The sequence below is a fragment of the Gavia stellata genome, chromosome 12 (genome assembly GCF_030936135.1).
Source record: "Gavia stellata isolate bGavSte3 chromosome 12, bGavSte3.hap2, whole genome shotgun sequence".
Taxonomy (NCBI): Eukaryota; Metazoa; Chordata; class Aves; order Gaviiformes; family Gaviidae; genus Gavia; species Gavia stellata.
In genome coordinates, this window is record NC_082605.1 from 18,443,030 (window position 1) to 18,465,856 (window position 22,827).

Below are 22,827 nucleotides of genomic sequence, written 5' to 3' on the forward strand. Positions count from 1 at the left end.
GTGTGTTTTGTGGGTGGCTTTGTTTTGCTTTTGTCTCTCCACAGGAGCAAGGAGGGGAAAATACACAAGTGGAGAAGCAATTTAAGTGCAAACCAAATGTAACGACTCTGCCCATGATACTGGGACATTAATCCAAACTGTAATTACAAGCAGACTTCTTGATAGCATGCACTCTTTGTGCCTGAAAGCCATGATGTGACACAGGAGCTTCTCCCACCTTTGACAGGAGCACAATGAAAACTGGTGGATTTAACTACACAAGAGCTCTGTAACCCCGATACTAAGGCAGGTAAATAAAGGACAACATGCTTGAATATATCCACTCTCCAGACCAAACTCTTAAGTCTCACGGAACTGGCAGCAGAAGTTGCTAATAGACTTGACCCTTGAAGAAGGCAGCAGATGGAGAAACACATTTTTGACTGGCCAGTCAAACTCCTGTTAACACTTTAGAGATGTAGATAGGCTGGCTAGTTAGTCTGTTCCAACATGACACACACTTGTGCTCTGTTGAAAGGGCTTATCTGTCTTGTCAGCAAGGTCGCCAGAACAGAGATAGCCTCTGGGCAGACTTCACTGTGAGCTCTGCTCAGCTGAAACTGTTCAGCCCACAAGAAGGAGCAGCTCCTATGTGGAAAAGCAACGGTCAAGTTAGCAAAGAAAACAGCTCTTAACAAGTCTAGGCACCCTGTTATTAATAAAGCATGCCAAGTAGAAAGGATGGCTTCAGGAAACTGCAAAACAAGGTCTGAAAAGATCCACGGAACAGAAAATTTGAGCTCTGAAGTAGAACTGCTACCGCGTTAAGCCGGGCTGCTGTAAAACACTATCTGTTCAAGATTGCCTAGAGCAGATCTTGTAAAATAAGTGGTAAACATTTACCACCACTTAGCCAATAAGTTCTTCAAGTTTCTTTAATAAGACTGTTTACTTCTTCAGTTGTTCTTATTTTGAAAAGGACAACAGCTGTCTCAAGAACATAGTCTGGAGTGGAAAAAAAAAATCTTCAGTAAGACCACCAAAAGGTGTTCCTTTTCCAGGGCACCTGAAAAATTACAGAAGGTCCAAGCCCTTTCCCTGGCTGTTTATGCTAATCAACCCTCCATTCAGCAGCTGCTTCCAGGCAGTGTGTGATCTGCAATATATGGATTGGACAGGAGAAGATATTTTAAGTCTTAAAACAGCGAGCCATTTACAGATTCTTTCTTCTGCCATCAACTTAATTCTTCCCCTCTCCCCAACTTACTTTTCTCTGCTCAGATCTCTGACCACTAAACCAGTTCTCTTTTTACTCATACACCCCTGCACTCCCATTTCATTTTCCAGTTGCCTTTGCTATTTTCCCTGATGTGCAATTGAACATTAAAAGGTTTGACAGGCAGAACATGTACTCACCCAACCACTTATTCCCAATCAATATTCACATGGAATTCCTGTTAACAAGCAACAGTTACACACACTCTTGGAAAGGAGGGTAGCTTCTTAAGTGATCACTTCATCTAAAGGTACGACTGATCACTTTCTCATCTACCTGAATAACCAGCAATTAGATTTTCCACCCCGCATACCCCCAGCAGGGCTGGTTTTGCAAGAGTAAGATCATAACTTTTAACATGATCTCTATTGTTCATCTCTGCAATTAATTGGGGAATTCAGTATGGGTTAAAATAACAGAAAATCCAGCACATAGACAGCTTTTATTCAGCTAAAAATTAGCTTTGTAGAGATTTTTTGCCAATCGTTTCCAACCTAGACATGGCAGGATCACATTTTAGTGAACACTGTTTACACTAGTGTTTCTTTACTCTGAATTACGCACTATTCCTAATGGTGCCAGTGGAAGCAATGATGGAAGTGCTAAGCATCGTACCGAGCAGAAGGTAAATGGCAAAACTGATGTTTTACTCACTGGGCTTTGAATCACATGGGTAGGATTCATTTTTTAACACCTCTGCTGAAACAGTTTTAGCCTTGTTATATGCAGAGGAAATAAAAGACGCTGCCTGTTCTCAAGCCTTTCAGGACACTTGAAGGTAAACAAAATGGAGATATTTTGAAAGTGCTTTATGGCATCTTACTTTAAAAAAATAAAAATCAGAATTCTACCCCCACCCCTGTTCTTACTCCTCGCTAGGCATTTATTTGATGCTCCAAGCAAGCACCACTGGTCTAACAACCAGGATAAACTGAAGATTGATAATGAGGACTAACTGGGCAATCTCAGTAGGGAGGAAAGCACAAGAACAGTAACACATACTGATAGTTTCCCGATTTTGGACAATTTGTTACAAAACTGAATCAGCTAAGCTTCCAGAGAGAAAAATGGGTAAAGAATTCTACCCAGAAATAATTTAACTTGCTTTTATTGCAGCTGCAACTCTGCTTTTACTCACCCCTGAGCAAGCTAAATTGCCATTACCAGCAGTTTTTAGGCAGGAAACTCTAATATGCTAAAAAAACTTTCAACTCAGCAAGTTATTTATATTTGAAATCTGCTCAGCCTGTGAAGACTAACAAAGGAATTGCTTTCATAGACATGTGCTTTATTTGCCGTATGCCATTAAATGAGATCGTGAATCTACCACAGATATTAATAGTAGCAAGTTTGGGCTATTCTAAGGCTCAAATATGAAGCTATTTTTCATATTGACCTTAACAAAAGATCACGGTCGCAAATGACCCTAACAACTAATCTAGGCTTGATCTGCAGAGGGACAGAACTTGGAAACCATCTTATGCATTGTACATGACACACATGTGCCCTCGGACAATGCACCGGAAGATGCTTTACATTCGTGAGTTACATCTGCCCTGGGGCAATACCTGCTCTTCAGCTCAGAGGAAGCAGGCCTTAGTCTTGGGGTGTAATGAGTATGTGGGGGGACAAAAAAGATACTTTTCCAATATTCCAACTCCTAACCTCGTGCTCCATTCTCCCAAGACCACTTGCGTCCTCTCCTTCCTCCAGAACAAATACTAACCTAGCATAGCCTGCTAAGCAGCATACAGATGTCAGAGCAGACATAGTCCAGCTCAAAGCAATTCTCTACTCACAGAAGAAGCTGCCACGGCTGCACAAAACAGTTATCCTCACTAGTAAATACATAATAAAGTAGCCTCAAGGGGTAACTTGTATTCCATGAGCTGCCACCAAATTTCACTATCTTTTTCCTCTGGCCAATTTTTGCACTCCTCTATATGGGCCCAGACTGCTTTCTCATGCTCTTTTGTTGAGTCTGAGGACTATGTGCTTTACTGCTGTTGCTTTTCTAGAAGAAATGATTACTCATTTCCCTGGAATAGCCTCAGATCCTTTGCCATTTCCATGCACTCACGTTATATCTGAAAGCTCGAAGAGGACATGTAAATGATTAGAACAGTTCCAACTGCCCAAAAGAGAAGTCAAAACAGCGTCTCTTCTGGTGCTTGGGAGCATATGATTAATGAGAATTTCCTCCACTGGGAAAGGCTCTGGCAGTCTTTGGCCTCAAAAACTAGCAGACTTTACACACCAGAGACTTACTATGAACTCTGAGCAAAACAAACAGGAGAGGTGGGTTTCAGAGTATCTTATGCCTATACATTGCCTATATGACTGCCAGCATTCTTTCTATTCACCTTTCCACATCAATATATTCAAATTCAAAAATAGAAGCTGAGTAGTGTAGCATGTAGATTGGACAAAATCCTCAGAAAGCAACTCTCTCTCCAGTCTGAGCAGAATTGACTGAGTAAACACTGGAGAATTAGTCCTTGTAGACATTATACCACATAAGAACTGAAGCAAGCAGGGGCTGAATCTGCTCCCACTAATGGATTTATACCTGCATATACCACTTTGCCTTACTGGAGAAAGTGCAAGTTATTATGCAGCACAGCAGGCAGTGCCATGTTCTGAGCTGCCCAAGACACATCCTGCACACAAGCAGAGCGTGCTGACTTCAACCGGACCCCGCACGCGGCTGCATCTGAGTCATCTGGATTCTGTGCTTATGAGTACAAAACCACTTGCTGTGACCCAGATGGAATTAACAGAGTATTCTCCTTATTTCTAATTGTTAGATCATCCTTTTTTTTTTAACTCCAGCAAAGATGACTTGCAGACTAAGTCTCTTGGGGGTCAAGGCAGTTATTTTGTTTGTACAGCAATTAGCACAGCAGGATCCCAGGCCACAAATGGCCTCCAAGGCTACATCTATACTATCGTGTTAGCTCAAGCCCCAATTCTTCATTTAAGCCCAAACTTCTCAACTATCAACACCGCCTACACAGAGGTTTATAACTCTGGCCCAGTCAGGAACATGAAGTGAGCTCACACCTCATGTAGAGACCAGCTCAGGCTTGAGCTGTGCTCTATAAACAGCACAGATGCAGCAGTTTCGAGCTCTTTCCTCTAACATGGGTCACCCAGAGAAGCTGCCACAGGCAGGAACTGAAGCTGCAGTTCTCCTGATACTTGGCCGGAGTCTTCACCATCTTAACTGGAAAAGCAAAGACAAACTGGAGTCACATCTCAACACCACCACCACCTCAGCTCCTGGGAAAAGCTTGCAGAAACGAAGGCATATTTGCTAGATCACACTTGGATCAGCAGAGTACAGTGACTGCTAGCATTCAGCTAACACAGCAAGACACATTTGTCTCAGGTGAAAGCAAAACAGAAGCTCAACAAATCTAATGGACCACATGAGTCTTTAGAAACAGGCTCTGCAAACCCCATTTGACAACACTAGCAAAGCAGTGCAAACAGCACTAAAACAACAGTTGCCTTCAAGCCTTCACTAAGAAGGCATAAGGCAACAGCTCCTGGAGGAGGATCAATAGTATGATCCCAATTCTGCCACATCAGAAGTCTCCAATCAACTCTAATCCAGCACAGAGGTCTAATGAGATACAATGAAAATTAAAGCCGAAGTCAGACAAGAAACAAGGGTCACACTACTAACAGTGTGACTAATTTAGCCAGAATTACAATGAAATCCCCAACACTTAGAGTAAAAGCTCTCCAAGAAACCATTGAATTCAAATGGAAACATCACTCCTGATGCAGAAACTACTGGCTGCAGTCTTTGACCTGTCTTACACCCAACATCCGGATGGAATACCACAGACTACCCTCCTTTGCATGAGGACCACGCTGCTCCAGTTGGCATCTGAGCTCACCAGTCCTTTCAAGCAGACCTAGCATGTTCCCTGCCACTCCCAGTTTCCAATTCTCCATGTATTTAGTCTTAAAATTTTACATGATATATTTTGCCTGTGGCACAGTAGATCACTTACCCTTCTCCTGTTAGCCCTCTGTTTAATTACAGTTTAATGTGAATTGATCTTTACATTAATGAGCCTGTAAAGACAACTGATTTTCTTCAAGAGACTTTTCTGCTCAGTTTGGCAGCAGAGTAGTCCTATTGATTTCACTTTCCTCAGTAAATTCGCTCCAGAGTGTCATCGCATCCTCTGTGAATCAGCTAATCCTATTTCACACTCTTTTGCTCCAAAAATCCCTATTCTGACTTCCTTGTTATCTGTGCTTATTCAGAGCAAGATCATGGGGCCAAAACATCTCAAACAGCTTTGACTGTTGCTACCATACAGCTGACTGCTGTGGGTCACTATCCCCTTTGTTCCTAAATGGTTGGGAGCTTAAAAGACTTACAGTGAAAGAAACGAAAGTTATTTTTAAGTGTTTAATCCGTTAACTTAATTCCTAGCCCGCTAAGGACATGGCACAGAGCATGCTCTGTTTACCACGCTTGCTTCAGAGGTCTGGTAGCAGGCTCTCTGCTGAGCTCTACAGCTGTGCAAGAGCCTGTGCTGGCATGCCTGCATCAGTGGATGCTAACTGAATCAGGCTGGCCACCTCGGAGCCAGGGCAGAGGACAAGGATCCACCTCCAACATCCCCAAAGCCCTCCAGAATGCATTTACCCATGTGCAGGTAGATGAAGCAGCGGCAGACAGGCCCCAGAGTAAGGGCTGAGCTTGCGCCTGCACAGGGGTTTGTGGGAAACCCACAGTAACAGACCAACAACGCAGAGCTGATTGCAGCTCAGCTCCTACTCTTACCCGGCATGCTAGCAAGGCTAAAGAGACTCTCCACACAAGTTAGTGAGGAAGTTGGATATAAACAGGCTCACTTCTGCTGCAAATAAGTGTTTTCTTCCATCCTCCCTTCCCCACCAGATCAGGTAACAGAGTCTTCAAGAGCCTACAGAGTTAACACACTTCACTTGCAGCAGAACACTGGGAAGGGAAATCCTCAGCCAAGAGCATGTCAGTGAAAACATCCTGCCATCAACTCCCAAACGTCCAAGTCTAGGAACTGTAGCTAAATTACAAATGTTGTGGGAATTTCAGGCAAGATTCTCCTCTCGGCTACTCCAATGTAATTTCGGAATAAATCCAGATTCAGTCTCTCCCCCTCCCAGCTGAATTTCCTGGCTTTTGTTTGCACTCACAGATGTTTGCATTTAATGTCTGTCTTTATTTGGTAACCCATACATAGATTATTTTCCCCTTCTGTTCTATTAAAAGCCTTATCAAGTCCCTTATGCTTGGTCTTGTTGAGATGAACAACTTTGGCAGTATTTTCAACATGCAAGGCAAACTGACTCTTCAAGGAATAATGAAACTGAACTGAACTTCATGGCAGTATCTTACGGCATAGCATGTTTGATACATATGTTATGCCTGCATCCATCTGCAGCCTGAAACATCCAGAGATTTGCAGAAAGCCTTAAGAATTCTCTCTTCAACAGATTCACACATGCTTAAATATATACATAACTGGCTCATGGTCCACATACACGTGGGATCAAGCAAGTTTTGGGTGATGCAGACAGGTATGGGAAACCCAGAAACAGGGAATGCAAAGTGATGGAGCTTGTTAAAAACACCTTTATGGAAAATTTGAGTTTGGCAGTATAGCAGATTTCTTTCTCCGAGCACCAAAAGGAAAAAAAGTATCTTTCCCAGTTTAGGAAGAGTAGAAGTCGAAGTAACTCATTCAAAAGCACTGTTTTGAGTGACAAATATATAACTCTTGCTTTTATAATATATTCACAGCCCTTTGGAAATACTTAACCACATGCAATATACAAAACCTACTTCAGAAGTTTGTGAGGTAAACACACTTCACACATTTCTAAACACTGAAAAAAAAAGGAAATGTATTTATTTTTCTTTAGCAGTAAGAATACACTGTAACACTATATACTTAAACATAAACCAGTTTCTCAGTACACAGTCTTCATTATGAGTCTTCACCCTGGGTTTGGTTTGGCAGCCTCCCCAATTATTACTTCACAGATGTGAAGGCCAGAAGAAACCTGTATGACCATATAATCCAATTCCTTACATCACACAAGGCCAAAGAACTTTACCCAACAATTTGCGTATCAAGCCCATTAACCTAGAGTTGAACTAAAGGACCATCTTTTAGGAAGCCATCCAATTGATTTAAAGACTCCCAAGGATGGAGAAAGCTTCACTTCCTCAGCAAATCATTCCAATGTGAGTTAGTCAGCAACATCGATTAAAGCAGGTACTTTAAAACATCTTTCAGATTATTTTTACCTCTGGTAAAAATTAGAAGGAAATGCAAGGGGAAAAAAGCAGCACTCTCTGAAACAAGCTAAACAAAGAGATCCTTCTTGCAGAGGTATGACAGCAGCATTACAAATCCCACTATCAGAGTTATTTATGTGTAGCAGCTGAGGAAAGCAATACAGATTTCTGGAAAGTGATACTAAGCAGGTCTGTTTAGAATACCGTCCTTTTATCATTTGGCTTTGTACCTTCCCCTTCCTTCTGCACCACTCTGAAATTTCAGAGGAGCTGTAAATCTACTGCTTTCCACCAGTCATTATTCCTCCTTTCCAAACTGCTTATTTCATTTCAGGAATAAAAAACCCAAAGCTCTAGCAATTTGGTCCTTTGCCAACACCTAAATTAATAGCAAAAATAACAACAGGGGCTTGTGAAACTCGGATCATTTATAGACTTCGTGAGAAAGAAAAGCCGATTTGGGGGGCCTAAAACTATATCCTGGATGGTAAATTGTATGCAAGCTTTCCACCCATAAATCAGATTTCTGGGGTTTTTTGAATCCCAATGCATAACACACTGGGTTATGCGGCAGCCTGGTAAGCTCAGTTCAAGTGGCAGGCAGATGGCCTCTCACATCAGGGGATCGTGCCTTAAAGAGGGGACGCTGCTCAGAGGGTGTCACCACTCTGCTCTGCAGCCAGCAGCCCCCGGATCACGCATCCAGACTTCGCACGTGGTCACGCAAGCAGGGTGAGTCTGCGGCAGGAGGCAGAAATCAAACAAGATTGTTTCACACCAACTGCATGTGACACATTTGACAGGTCTGATAACTGCTGAGACACCAGTCACCTCTCCCCGCAGGAGGTGAAGTGGTTACTCATGCATTTAACAGAGACATTTGCTAGATCCAGCACTGATGATAGCAGAGGAGCACTTTGGCTCTTCATAAGCTCCGCAGGAACACGGTATACCCAAGAACCAGATCAAAGGCATCATATCTCAAACAAAAGCTAAACTCAGTTCACACCACCAGGAGTAAGACCCAGACACCAATTTGAAGCTAAGATCCCTAAACTGAATTAAGACAGTGAGGGAGTTATTCTGCTTTGCATATTTTAACGCTGCCTAATGGAAGAGCAGGAACAGTGCCAGTTCATTTCACTCAATTCTGTCCTTGACCTAAGTAATAGGAATGTACGTTTAGTCAACAGATCAAGGTTGTCTCAGGGTAAGTCAGAGCCTTTTGAGCATGAGAGGCCCATCACCTGGTACGATGGACATGGGCATTTTCAACTACAAGGAGAAGCAAATCCATGGCAAATACAGACACCTGCCTACGGGTGTACGCTGCAAGGCCATGCATGCTGGAGACCATCACTTGAACTGCTCAAGCACTGTGCTGGAGTCCGTATTAGCTATAACCACTTCCCCTTCCCAGGGACTTGGGAGGTATCATGCATACCTCAGCAAAATTCCTTCTCGATGTGCATTACAAGCAGACACACGAAAAATAATTTTAGAAATCCACACTCTTGAAGTACTATAAAGGTTGATACTATAATGTCTTTATTCCCTTCAGCAGCGTCCTCAACCCGAGATCCTCAGTGGCAGATACACAAGGGCTCTCAGGTGTCTAACACTTCTGCAGGCACCTAAACTACCAAAATTAGGAACTTCAAAGCTTCTGCAGATCTAGCCTTACAATCACCACTCTCTCAAAAAAAAAAAGTTGAAAGAGACCATAAAAACAGGTTGGGAATGAGTTCCCTGAAAGATTTAAGATGTGGATAGTCTCTGGCTTCAAGAGGAAAGAAGAAATGATCAGAACGGGGCCTGGGGAAAAAAAAAGAATAAAGAAAAAGTAAAATTATATACTCCTTTAATAGCACAAGTATGACATAATGGTTGAAACCCAAAGGCAGATGAGGAAAAAAAATAATTTCACTCAATATGCAACTAACCTGTGGAGTTAGTTACTGACATGTTATCACTGACCATAAGCGCAACATTCATCGAGCCCAACCTCTCGCAAATCACAAGACTCCAGAAGATGTTTCCTAATTAAGGTGCCAACAAGCCTGAGAATGAAATCTGAAGAGTCAGCAGAAGTGGGTATGACACACACGGAACTCTCAGTCAGTAGCAGCTAAACCTACCCCAAACAGCCCAAAGTCAAAAGGCAGAAGAGGCAGCAGTGACTTACAGGTAGAGGGAGCGGACGCTGGAAGCAGCAGGTCCCAGGGAGGGAATGGTGGTCAGCTCGTTGTTGTTCAGTTGCCTGCAGCAAACAGAAATCAATTGTTGAAGCAAGCAGCCTACGATCAAGCATGTGGGAGCAGGGGATGGCCGTGGCACTCCCTTATCCAACGCCCCCACCCCGACTCTCCAGGAACACTGACATTTTGGCAGAGGCCTCCATCTCGAGGGGTTTGTCTGGGTGTCTCTGATGATCCTACCTTATCCTCCCAACCCTTTAATAAATGAAAACCACCAAAACTGATCCCACAGTATCTTCTTTATAAAAGCAAGGCTTTTTTCCCCCCCTTCCACCCACTCCCTCAAGTGAAGTCCAGCACCACTGAGGAAGGCCCTGTGCCACAGCCCTCCATCGGCCTGAGTTTCCACAGCCATCACGGAGCCGGGCCTGAGATAGGAGACTGTTTGCACCCACAGCCATGAGGCAGCCGGGTCCCGCTACCTCAGGACAACGAATTTAACTCCCTCCCCAAGTGGCAGTCCCCACTCGCCCCTCCGTGCCAGGCCAGGCCCTGGGGGCCCAGCAGGATGCCATGGCGGTGGGGAATGGCAGTCTCAGTCCTCCTCTCCACACCAGGCCAAGCTCTGGAAATCCCGCAAGGGCAGCCCCACGAAGCCAGCAAGGCACACCAAAAACCGGCTGGCACAGTAATGCCCCCCAAAAGAGGTGACCTGCTCCAGCCAGCCGGCTGGGGAGCACCGTGCAGCCCCCCGGGGCTAATGGCAGTTGCAGATGGGGCCCCGCTCCTGGAAAGGCCCGTACAAAAATGTCCCCCTCAATGGCCTAACGTTTGAAGTGTTTTTCTGACTGAAAACAGATCCTTGCCATGTGACCGGCTCTTCCTTGGTTTAAAGAGCCCTTGTTTGTATGGTGAATTAGTCAATTAATTACTGTAACAGTCGCTTGTCTGGCTGCTTGAAAATTACCTAATTTCTTAACCATCTTGCCCGCTCCCCCACCCCCTGCCGCCGCATGCTGAAGCAATTAAAGCCACACCAGGCAGCACACGGCAGCTCCCCGAGACCCCCCGGCCGCCTCCGCTCAGCTATTGCTTGAGGCAGAGCCTCTCCGGGTCTCTCTGTCCCGCCTGCCTTTAAACTGTTCCCCTTCTGCAGGGGCTCTGCAAGGGCATCTTGAAAAGATCACAGTTCAGGTGCAAGAAGCAGAGCATCCCGCAGCAGGCAGGGGAGCGTGGTGCAGCTGAGACATGCTAAGCCATGGGCATGAGTTGGGGCAATCCTAAGGGATGGTGGTTTTTTTTCTTCTTTCCTTTAAAACTATTTTTGGCAGGTGGGAGAGGGCAGTGGTACATCCATCCCAGAACTTCCTTCTGACTCCTCTGAGAGCAGGCAAGATATTTGATTTCATGAGGAGTTCCAGGCACTGCTGGGATAAAAGCTTTCCTCAGCCTCGGCTCTGGCTCTGACATTATAGCCGTACCTTAAAATGTAAGGGAAAAAAGCCAGATGCATCGCAATTCAGCAAGGAGCTCCACTCTGCAACTAAAAGCTCATTGTTGCTCATAATATAGCAAAGTCCAGAGCTTTCAAAGGTACAAAGCAAGCTGGAAAGAGCATTAAAATGCTTATATTTGTGCCATGTTTTCACTAACATCCAACTGAGCATCTTTTGGAAAGGCATGGGAGAAGGAGGAGAATTAGGCCCACTCTCCACTAGCCTGGGTCAGCTCCAGTTAAGCAGCTCCGACATCGACTGGCGTCTAACAACTGGTCAAACCCTCCTCTGACATAAGCATGATTTTCATATATCAGCCTCCTGTCAGGTCAGAAGTCAGTCAGAAGTGGTTCTCCCACCTCATTTTCTCTCTTGGCTCACAGGCACCAGTTGCCGATGCAGAGGAGGACAGCCAAGCTCAGTATTTGCCTGGGATTTCCCTCTCATCTTCCCCTTCCCCCATGTAAAGGAACAAAAAAAAACCGCAAAAACCCCAAAACAGAACAGCCAGGCTCAATAAATTTAAACTTTCAGTCTCTTTTCTCCTCCCCAGCCCTCCCCTTTGACAACACAAACCTGCTGCCTCTGGATGCTAAGGCAGAGGAGGAGGGGGGGGCCACCCGTATAAAATATTTATGGTCCAGTTGCCAGGCTGGTGTCAAGCTGAAATGAAGCCTGCTCAAAAATAGCACAGCTCTCCAGAGCTTTCAGTGAAAGGCACTTTAGAAAATAAAAGGTGAGTTGTTTGGAGAGGAATTTTAGCACAGTTACTACTTCTTTGTTACAAATGAGTTTGCAAAACCTGAAAACCACACATGCATCCATCACTTTCACAGATCCCATGATCCCTATGACCTGAGGGAACCCCAGAAAGGACCACAGGACCTACCCCATAGCAGCACCCTCCATCCCCCCCTTTCAACCAAGGTATGAGAATGGATGGACCCCAGGGGGTTGTCATTAGAGGGAGCCACCAAAGGGGATGAGAGAAAGCATAGGTGTCCTGAAGGAAAGTAAGGAATGTCCCACTCCAGCCCCTACCAGCTAAGCCTCCATCAGCACAAAGCTACTTATTTCAGAGCACATGGGATCATAGGGTTTGATATCACTTTGAGCCACTAAATTTCATCCCACACAGACTTAAACTCTTAAGGAAAAAGCTTCTCAAACAAGAAACCCCACAAACAACTGCCTATACCCAGGCAAAAGGAAAAGTGTAGGGTAAATACATTTATTACAATCTCAGTAAAGCAAAGCAGAGCATCCAAGATAGGCCATGAAGTTTAAGTCTTTTGGTTTGCAGACATTTTCTTAAAATCAAGGGGAAGCAAAAGTTTTTCAAAATATATCACACTAATTATTCACATACAGAGACACACGCAGAGCTTTGAGCCTCATCTGTAATGCTCAGGAACCACAGGCACCGTGTTTGAAGCATCATGGGAGGTTTCAGGTCTTATCAATGCATCTATTATTTGGGGCAATCTCTTTCCCTGAGGGTGACTTGGTTTGCCCAGCACAGCGAAACACTGACTTGCTCTCAAGACATGCCACAGCATGATGCTTATTTCATGAATGTTTGTAAAGTGCTTAAAAAAAAAACTCAGAAAGGAGATGCTCTGGCAGTACAGATGTGGTTCTCTTTGTGAAATGCAGTTTATTTCAGTGGTCTGTGGTTTAGCTGTTATTCAAAAGCAACCAAGATTGGTAGATAGGGCTTTTAATAGAGCTTCTCTCTCACACTTTCCAAAGCCTGCCTTCCAGGCTCTGCTCCAGACCTCTGCCTCCCTTCCAGTCTCCCATTTCTGACTGCTCCTTTCCCTCCTACTCACTTCTCTGCTCTCTCCCTTTTCCCTAAGCCCAGCCTTTCTGACCCAGCAAGCAGCTCTTATCTGCACCATTACTTTGCGGGCTGCGTTACTTACCTCCCCCGAACCTTGACATCTTTTTTTAGCAGCTGACTGTTCAGTGCAGGGCTTGTCCTGCTCTCAATGTGTGCAGCACTCTGCACAAGGGAGCTCCCTACTAAGGAATCAGAATCCATACACATTTCCCAGCCCCATGCTCCCTGAAGTCACATGCCTTCAGGCACTTCCACAAATAAAAGCTATTGCTAAGCCACAATCATGTTAGGATAATTCTAAAGTCTCATGGGATCAGGGCTACAATTATCTTCTTTAAGCACAGAGTGATTTAAGGCTTTCCACAGTTTAAAGAGAAGTTAAGACAGATCCTTACAGGCGTTTTGCTGACCTGCATCACTTTCTCTCCCCTCCCTGACTGCTCTCTAGGATGACCATGATGAACTGATTTCAGAGCACTGCAGTCACTCCTGATGCATATTCCTCACTCAATCATGATCCCTAGCCAGTCCTTACTGTTAGCGTAAGCAGGGGAGCCAGGGGCAATCAGGCTAGGGGAGAGATGCTACATTAATGCCCATGGTCCAATCCTGCAGGCATCAGTCAGGCAGAACTCCCACTGTAGCAAACCCTTTTGCCTATTTAAGAATCACAGGATCTGGCCCCTCTACAAGCCCCAGAGCCAACACTTAATGAAAACAGACAGAGGACAAGAGAAAACGCACAATATACACAGAGCACAGTATTGTTTCTGAAAGGAAATGTTTTTTCAGTTTCCCATGAGGCATCAGTAGCTCTTCAAACAGAGCCCAAACCTCAAGTATGCCAGCAATTCAACATTCAAACACAAACTCATTACCTCAACCCACCGCTTGCAATTTTAGTCACTTTCGTTTTTCAAAACCCAAAAATCAGAGCTCCAGGAATCACTGTGAATAGCTGAGAAGCACAGCTCCTCTGTGAGTGTAACTGCTGAGCATTTACACAGATCAGGAGCAAGGAAATCCTGCAATGCCCCAAACAAGGTTTCTTTTGCCAGCAAGGGGGGTCTGGCACAGCCACTCAGACCTTCACCAGCTCCTTTTCTTCCCCTACCAAAGCAGAAGACGGCTCTGCTGTTTTAGCCTCTCCTAGCAGACTTCAAACAGAACTTGTTCTGGTTCCAAAAGGAGCACAAATGTCAGAGAGAGGAGAAGACACAGTCAAGTGCTTTGTTATCCACTACACTACACCTTTGTTTCCTGGGAGATTTGGGTTAGGCTGGCATCAGGATCCAGGCTGTTCTGCCTTGCTTCAGGGTTATCCTTTCAGCAAGGAGCTTTGTGTGTATGTTCAGGTGTGTTAGCTGAACTGCTCCCTCAGAGCATTGCACAAGACTGAGGGAAGCAAACTCCAATGATTTCCAATAACAGCTATGCTGTTTTCATTGGGATGTTGTGTTCTGCTAATTGATTAGTTTAAAAAACCAACACAGGTACAATATGGCATAGAGGGTTTTTTTTCTCCAAGTCAGATCTGCTCATTCAAGTTAAAGGAAGGTACTGTCTTAGGAAACTATATACAATTTCCTCCTGGCCCACAAGCCGCCCTGGCAAAATACAATTAAAACCTTTGAAAGAATACTTACACTTCCTGCAGACTCGACAGCCCTGCAAAGGCAGAAGGATCAATCTCTGTCAACTTGTTGTAGCTCAGGTTTCTGTTAAAATAAAAGACAGTGGGATCAGCATACTACAGTTACCATGCTCAGCAAAACAGTCATCTTAATTATTCTGGATTGCACTGGGAGGGTGGTGGTGGTTTTTTTTATAAAACAGCACTTAAAGAGTAGCTCTTTTCTGCTGAATATATGACGGAGTTCAGTTCTGTGATCAAAATGTTATCTAGCTCTAAGCTTTCTCCTCTTTTGCATTAGTGTGGTTTTAATTTGTCTTTATATTACACAATTACATTTATTATTCTTCTATTGGTTATTCACAACCGCAAAACTAATCACAGATGAATAGGATATTTCCTGACAAATTACAGTCTGAAATGAAACAATCAACAAACCTTCTGCTAAATATTTTATAGCTATATTCACACAGAGTATTTTTATATACCACTGTGTGTTACATACAGAATATACACACATAGGTATGTACACTTACTATGTGTAAACATAAAATATATTCTATATTTTCTAACAAGATTATATTACTAGTATATCACCAAATGTTTTTTTAACCAGCAATTACAGCTTTCAGCCAGTCACACAGTAGTACGTACTTTGGTCCTCAACAACCCCAACCAACGTTTTCCAACTATCCAACAGTCCAAATCTAGATCATGTTATAGCACTTCACTGACGGATGGCAAATAGGTTGTGCTGTATTATCTAAAACCAGCCTGGTGGGAGAGCAGTCCTGCCTCGCAGGACATTCCTGGTTGGAAATGCAGCCAGAGTTCAATGTGCTCCTCGAAGGAACGCACCGTGAGGATTGCTAGGGACAGCAAACGGACAAAATAATGCAAATAAAGTACTGACTCTGAAAACCACAAGCAAGAACTTTGCCATGGTCCGCTGTAGCATCTTACAGTGCGACAGCAAAGTCTCCCCTCCAAGATACACACTATCAGCACACCACACACAACAGGTCAAACCTGCAGCTAGGGACTTACCAGGAGAGCACAGATCAATTAAGACCAAGTGACTAATGAGGCGGAAATTAACAAATGGCCTAATTAACATGATGTATGCAGTGTTGGCATGTTCCTGTGAGTGCGTAATCTAAAGAGGGAGGAGGCAAATTGATGGGTGGTAGCAGAAAAGCAACCACAATAAATTGTAAGGAAATTGTGAGGGGGACCTGCTTTAATTTTACCCTGCTCCACACCCTGCTCTAGGATATTATCCTGGGTAAAATTCAACCCTCCTGTCTCCTCTGCAGGGGGGTTACACCCTCTTACTGCACCTCTGAACATGACCCAAAAGATTCATGGCCTGATTTTAGATAAGCCCTGAAACATTCAGCTGCTTATTCAAACCACCAAGCCAGTCTGACTAGAAAACTGGCCAATCTCCCTATTTTGTATATTTTCTTTGTTTGAAAGCTGTGCCCACAGAACCCAAGCAGGTCTGGAGCCCAAACAGGTAAACAGGACCTAAGTCACCGAGGCACCTACTGAACTTTTACCCATGCTACGTGACCCGAGAGCTGAGGGACACAAAAAAATGCAGCTGCCAGAAGAGCACAGACAGAGGTCTCCTGTTTGAATTGCTCGTGCTAACCCACTGCGCTTTGTGGCAACGCAAAGAAAAATCTAGGCCCACAGCAATCCTTACTAACACCAAGACTTGGAAGACTACAAAGCTCACCAACTTTGCATGATTAGCGGGAAACGAGAAACACCTCTTTCGAGCTAAAAAGCCATTATTGATCACTTGCCCTCCTACAATGCATTTATGTGAAGTCCTCAAAGCATTCCCCCCCCCACGGGAACCACTCGATAGTTCTCACACACCGGTTGCTCCCCATCATTTCAGAGCAGCCAACTCTGAAGACGGTTCCTTGCATCTTGCCTGAGACGTTGAATTTTTTGCCAATACCTGCTGTGAAAGAAGACTCTACAAATCAACAACACAGGCTGGCTCTTAACAGAATCTGGACCTGGAGCTACACGGGAGTGTAAAACCTAACCAAGCATCTAGTTTTAAAATATGCTGTCCTGTAAGCCCCTACTGTCTTTTAAAACACTCAAGAGACCTTTAAATCAATACCAGCCTGCAGCAGATATCCATTTCACTATGAACTCAAAGGCATTTATCTAAATAAAAGTCAAACTGCAGTTTAAACTCAGAGTGCGTTTGAAAGCCAAGTCCATATTCATAGCACAATTATGAATTAAAGTGCAATTTGCCCACAGATTACATTACTACTTTTTTTTTTAAACCACACAGCAAAATCAGGTTGGAGCTTGTCCCTGCTTGATGTACAGGCAAAAAGAGAAAATACAACAGGTAATGCCCTATAAGCTCAACACAATAAAGCTGACACAGAAATACTAGTGACAAACTGAGGGAGAAATACAACCACACTCATGACTGTGCATGAATCCATCTGTTTTAATGTATTTCTATGGCTTCTATTGCTGAAAATCTTTGTATTTAAGGTAATGTATTTATCCTCAAAACATTCCTCTGCAATAGACTAAGAAGCTATTTTATGAACTGAGTACTGAGAATCACAGGCAGCAAACTGATCATCCCCACACTTGTCAAAGGGAACAGATCCCTGACTTAGCCAATGCTCAAGCACTGAGTGATGCTGATGTGAACTTCAGAAGTTCAAAAGTAAAAAACCAGAAGTCTTGGTAAATTAAAGGATTTCACTGCCATGGTTTAGTATCACCCAAAGCACCTTTCTGATTATTGTTGTTGCCATTTGAGAAGTCTGAACATGCAAGACACCGCACAAGTACCTGGTCATTAGATAGCACAACCGTATTTTGCCTACTCCAGCAACACAGACTTTCCAACCGTTGCTGCAGAAATACAGGTGAACCCCACCTTCTTGTACGCCAAAGTCTTCAGTCCCCCCCACCCTATCTACCCCAACTGCCAGCTATCCTCACCAAGCACACTATAAGCTGTTCAGAAGTCAGTGGGGAAATGAAAGCTAGGAATACAGGGTCAGTGCAAAATAAATAGGAGGCATAAAATTAAACAGATACACCAAAATAAACAGTTTACTCAATTTTTGAGACTAGCTGTATTTAACTTGCATTAAAACGCCTAGCAATTTCTAGCCTGAAGCATTAGCAATCAAAGGATGTGTTTCCCAGAAGTCGGATCCCCTCACTAGACAGCATTTGGCATGCTAGTCACAGCATGCAAATGGGGGAAAGAATTAACATGCTCCAATAGATAAATCATTGGGACTGGGAGTCAGGAAACCTCCATCTATTCCTGGCTCTCTTAATCTCCTGCTGGGTGACCCGGTCGTGTCACATCACCTCTCCTGAGCTTTTGTTTCCACAGCCACCCTTTGTCTGTCTTGTCTATTTAAACTGTAAATAAAATTGAGGCAGGTATTGTCTTGGTTTGCCCAAAGCTGATGAAATGAGGCCTCAATCTTGGTTGGGCTCCAGCAATGCAAATAAAGAAGGCAACTCAAAACTTGACGTCATGGGTGCATATGACACTCCCCCACCACAAAGTATGGCTCCCAAATGTACAGCAGTGCACTGGGGGCTGTAACGTCCCCATCAGGTCAGCCTCTCCAGGCCAAGCAGACCAGCAATGCAGGCTGGTTGGAGATGCCAAGCTTGGGGGCACAGCTGTCCCATTGCTGGCAACGGTCACATTTCTGCTCTCCCATAGCACAGAACACATTCCTTCTCAAGAAGCCCCTTGGTCTGATGCCATGCAGTAGTGCAACAGCGCACACTGAGCCAATGTTTCTGCCATCAGTATTCCAAAACGTCTTCTTGAAAGAAAAGCAGCCCTCAAAACCTAAAGCCAAAACTCTGTCCTTTCCCAGATCAGCACTCCCCTAAACCCTCTGAGCTATCTCAGGTGCTGGGCATCTCTTCAAAGTGACAGCTTATAAAGCATCATCTACAGTGTTCTATAGCAGTTCCAAGAGACTGCGTCTTTGGTGGGCGGTGAGCCCATTTCCTGACACTTGCATCTACATATGGGATTAGCTACGCCTGAGTGTGGGCACACCCATGCAGAAGGCAGGCTACCCAGTGTCCTGCCTGCTTCTCTGCACGGGCACATGTTTCTGTTGAGTTACTCACAGGAGGATGATATTTTGATTCCTCCAAGACAACTGTGGAAAGAAAAGAATTCAACAAACAACCTACATAAATCCTGGACAAGAGGAGCCTGGGCTATAAGTTCAGGGAAGCATCCTACAAAGGTCAAAAGCTTCTCCAGATGGTAGAGAAGACAGAGCAGAGCCACCAACTTGAGCAGCCCCTAATGTTCAGAGTTTTTTCCCTGTTAAGTAGAACCTGGTCTGAGGTTTGAATTTTTTTTATAACTGTATTTTGACTTAATGGCATGAGAAGTGCTCTGACATCATTTATCCATTGCATAGTTCTTCAAGTCTTCCTTGTATTGGCTAATCCAGCCATGCAGGGCTTTTCCCCTCCTGTCACTAAGATGCCCATGATCGGGAACTGAGAGCATGTTAAATTAATACGGGAAGGGCTCTGTTCTGCCTATTCATTCATTCCAGTTTCTAAATAAGAAAGCAGTGTTTGCCATTAGTTAGCATTGTGAAAATGGCACTGTGGATCACTGAACATTGCAGAGACTGAAAGGAAAGCCTCGTTAAATATAACGAGGTACATAGCCTGCCTTGAAACCACCTCCCGAAAGTAATAATGCTGTCACAAAGAGTCCTGCTTGCCAGCGAAGAGGGATCAGTCAGCTCTTTCAACCATGAGATGCCAATCTTGCTTCCTTGGGCAAGGTGCAGGGTGGACTGGGAGTTCATGTAGAAGTTTTGGCTCTGCTTTGGGAACTTGGCCAGCGCAGAGAAAAGCCACCTCGCTTTTTAAGAGAGATGCCTGGCTGACTTGCCAGACAAAGGAATAGACAGACATGTGGCTCCTGGTCTCTGCTTACCATGATGATGGCTGAATTCTGTTCAGCGAGGTGAACATTTCCAACCCTTACATCAAAACCATTTATCTGTCAATGCAGAAGGTTATGTCAAAAGCGTTTCTGCACCTTTTGATGACAGATATTGGAGAAAAGGAGGATGGCTCAAAGTTCTGTCACTGCCAACTGTGGCTTTCATTAAACACTTTGTCAACCGTTGTCATAACACAACTTTTCATTGCTCCTGCACAAAAGGGAGCCGAGGGCCCAGAACAATCGAGCCCTGCAATAGAAATTCCTCTGGCTAATCTGTCGAAAGATAGCTGCCTAGTCCGCAGCTTACTGAATAGGCACCATCCTCTTCCCACATGTTTGTAGATGGCTTTACAGCACTGGAATGGAGGCCCCATGCACACTTGATTGGGTATGAAAAGCATGGCTGCAGCTGAATTAGCTTGGGGATGGGGGGCCAGGGGAACAAGAGAGGGAACACACTGCCCATATTAGAAGTATACAGCTGTGCAGGGAAGAAAGCACACTCGAATTTCTCTTTTAAAGAAGCTTGTAAGCTCCTAGAGAGATAGCAGAGTCCTCATAAGCAATGACATGCGAGGCTTAACACTGAAGCACAAAGCGATCAAAGACTGCAAAAATTCAGGTGGTTGTATGGACTGTAAGGACAGAAAGAGACAGCTTTAGTCCATTTTTTTTCTTGTGCACAAGACAGGCCCTGGATCTACTCACCTGAGGGACAAGGGGCCAAACAGCTACGGTAGCTAGTGCCAGCTACCCACAGCTGCACTGCACAGCAACACCTTCCCTTAAATGGGATTTTTTTTTTCAGTTACCCCTAAAACCAATGGCCACTAAATGGAGCTGCATAATCCACCACAGTGATGAGAGTCAGAAGGAGCTTTCACCATACTAGATGTGCAGTCCTTAATTACCTTCTAGAGGATTTCTTAGAGATTCTTTTCAAGTGGCTGATGCAGTGCCAGAAGCAGAAGCCTGGACTTGGGGCATCACTCACCCAATCCACCACCACCATTCCTGGGTTCCCTTTGAATCTGCCTGATAAACTGATAGGAGAATCACAGATTCTTACACCCCTCGGCTCCCTCATCACCCTCACCTCTATTCCACTGCTCCCCAACTCAGCATAACAGGGCTACGGTCAGGAGGGACAAAGAACAGTAATACATCTTTGCTGAAGGACGCACTGAAGGGCTCTGAACCCACACTACATCTTGCGGTTCAGCCAGCCTCAAGCACGAGCTCCCACACAGCTGAGCAATACTCCAATGGTTGGACTGACCATGCTGTGCAGCCTCTGGAATGCTCACTGTTCTGGGGTGCCCGTGGCTGCATTAAGCAGCCATCATGATTTCTTTTGCAGTGCAGCCTGGGGAGATCTGCCTGCCTGCGCAAGGCACCCAGCGTACAAGAGAAGGGACACTTCTCTTTGGAAAGAAGAGGACTCTGCAGGACACGGGAGGGACAAGCAGCACCCACGCGGGTGAAGCTGTGCCCCATCACTGAGAGGTCCTGTTAGCAGCTAAGCGAATATGCTCACTCGGGCTTTACTTATGCCCTAGCTCAAATTAGCAGCAGCAGCATCATATTAGCTTGGGTTAATAGCCTGCTCATATAAGGGGCTTTATGTGCAGAAGGGAGTCAACTTAAGGGCAACCCTCAAGCCATAATATGAGCTAATTTGACAGTGAAGACAAACTTTGAGAGGTCATCCAGACACCAAGAAAACTGCACCATGAATCACTCTCAGTCATGACCAACAATACTGTCTAAAGGAAATTCCTGTAGCATGATCACCAAAGAATCAATACCACGCCGATTCCAGCAGATGCATGCAGTCATTAATGTAAAGAATACTAATTAAAACCACATCACTGAGAAGCATTGTGCCGGGCTACAATTTAATTTAGCATGTGGTTGATATGGTTCAAGGAATTAGGGAATTATCTTCTTATCTTCAAGTAACTTTCAGGGACACGTTTTCAGCCTTCCTCCTGCTCTGCCACTCTACACTCACAACTGTTTCCGCTCACAAGGGCGCAGAGACCACACATCTGGCACGTAAAGATGCCTGCACATACAAGCCTGGTAAGCGACCACCAGAGCTGGTCTGCTTGCACAAGGCTGCAAACGTAAATATCTCCATCATTGTCGGCTCCCTGGCTCCAACGGGCAGCACGGGAGAGCACCCATGCTCTGGGTGGCCAAGGAAGGGCAGAGAAGTCCTTGGCAGGAGCGCTGGGTAACACCACACTGCTGCTGGGGCTTCTACATCTCCTCCAGCAAGGAACTCTTACAGGCTTATTTGTCTCTTTACAAAGGGTAGTGTCAGGTTATTTTAGGACCTGTTCAGTTTACACAAATGTGTTTTGACAAAACCTAGGATCTCATTTCCCCCTATTCTAATAACCTCAACAAAACTCAAGTGGAGTTCTTTTCTGCCTTTTTGTTTTTAATTTTGCTTGGAAAACCATCTCCTCCAAACTTTTTATTTTTTTTAAGAAAGATTAACTTCAGCTTAATCTACATAATCACACACATATGCAAATACACCACAATATATGTGCAAAGCACTTGGGTAACTAGGGTGCTTATGGACCTCTTACTATGCCTCTGCAGCATCAGGAGAGAAGTGAGGATACTTATTTCACCAGGGCTTGAACCTGGTCCACTCAACAACAATTTTCTCAGTACTTCAACTGCTCCATGCTCCAAAAAACAGTAAAGTAAGACTTCAAGAAAGGAGGCAATTTGAAAGTCATCCAACAGCCCCAATGGCAGAGAGGGCTGTGAGCCCTTGTCTCTGCAGAGTCCCCCACCGGCCCTGGCAGCTCTCGTGGCGGGGGACACATACAGCCTTCCCCTGTCCCGGGGGACACATACAGCCTTCCCCTGTCCTGGGGGACACATACAGCCTTCCCCGCAGCCAGCAGGGACCCAAACCAACAGAAGATGGCAGGACAAAGCACGCATGAACGACAAGGCATTCAACAACAGTTTCTCTGCTTCTGAAAAACATACTAGCAGCAGCCACATGGCCTGCAGTTACTGAGGCTACAATCCCTCCCATTAGGATTG

At 44.7% G+C, this 22,827-nt stretch overlaps 1 protein-coding gene across 1 annotated transcript in view; it reads right to left on the minus strand.

Annotated features, from left to right (window-relative positions):
- The window catches only part of LRIG1 (leucine rich repeats and immunoglobulin like domains 1), a 93,297-nt gene that overhangs the window by 40,774 nt on the left and 29,696 nt on the right, over positions 1-22,827 (minus strand). Inside the window, exons 3-4 of the mRNA XM_059823488.1 lie at positions 14,749-14,820; positions 9,751-9,825 (exon numbers count right to left, since the gene is read on the minus strand). Coding sequence (XP_059679471.1) covers positions 9,751-9,825; positions 14,749-14,820 — 147 coding nt within the window. The remainder of the gene's footprint in view (positions 1-9,750; positions 9,826-14,748; positions 14,821-22,827) is intronic.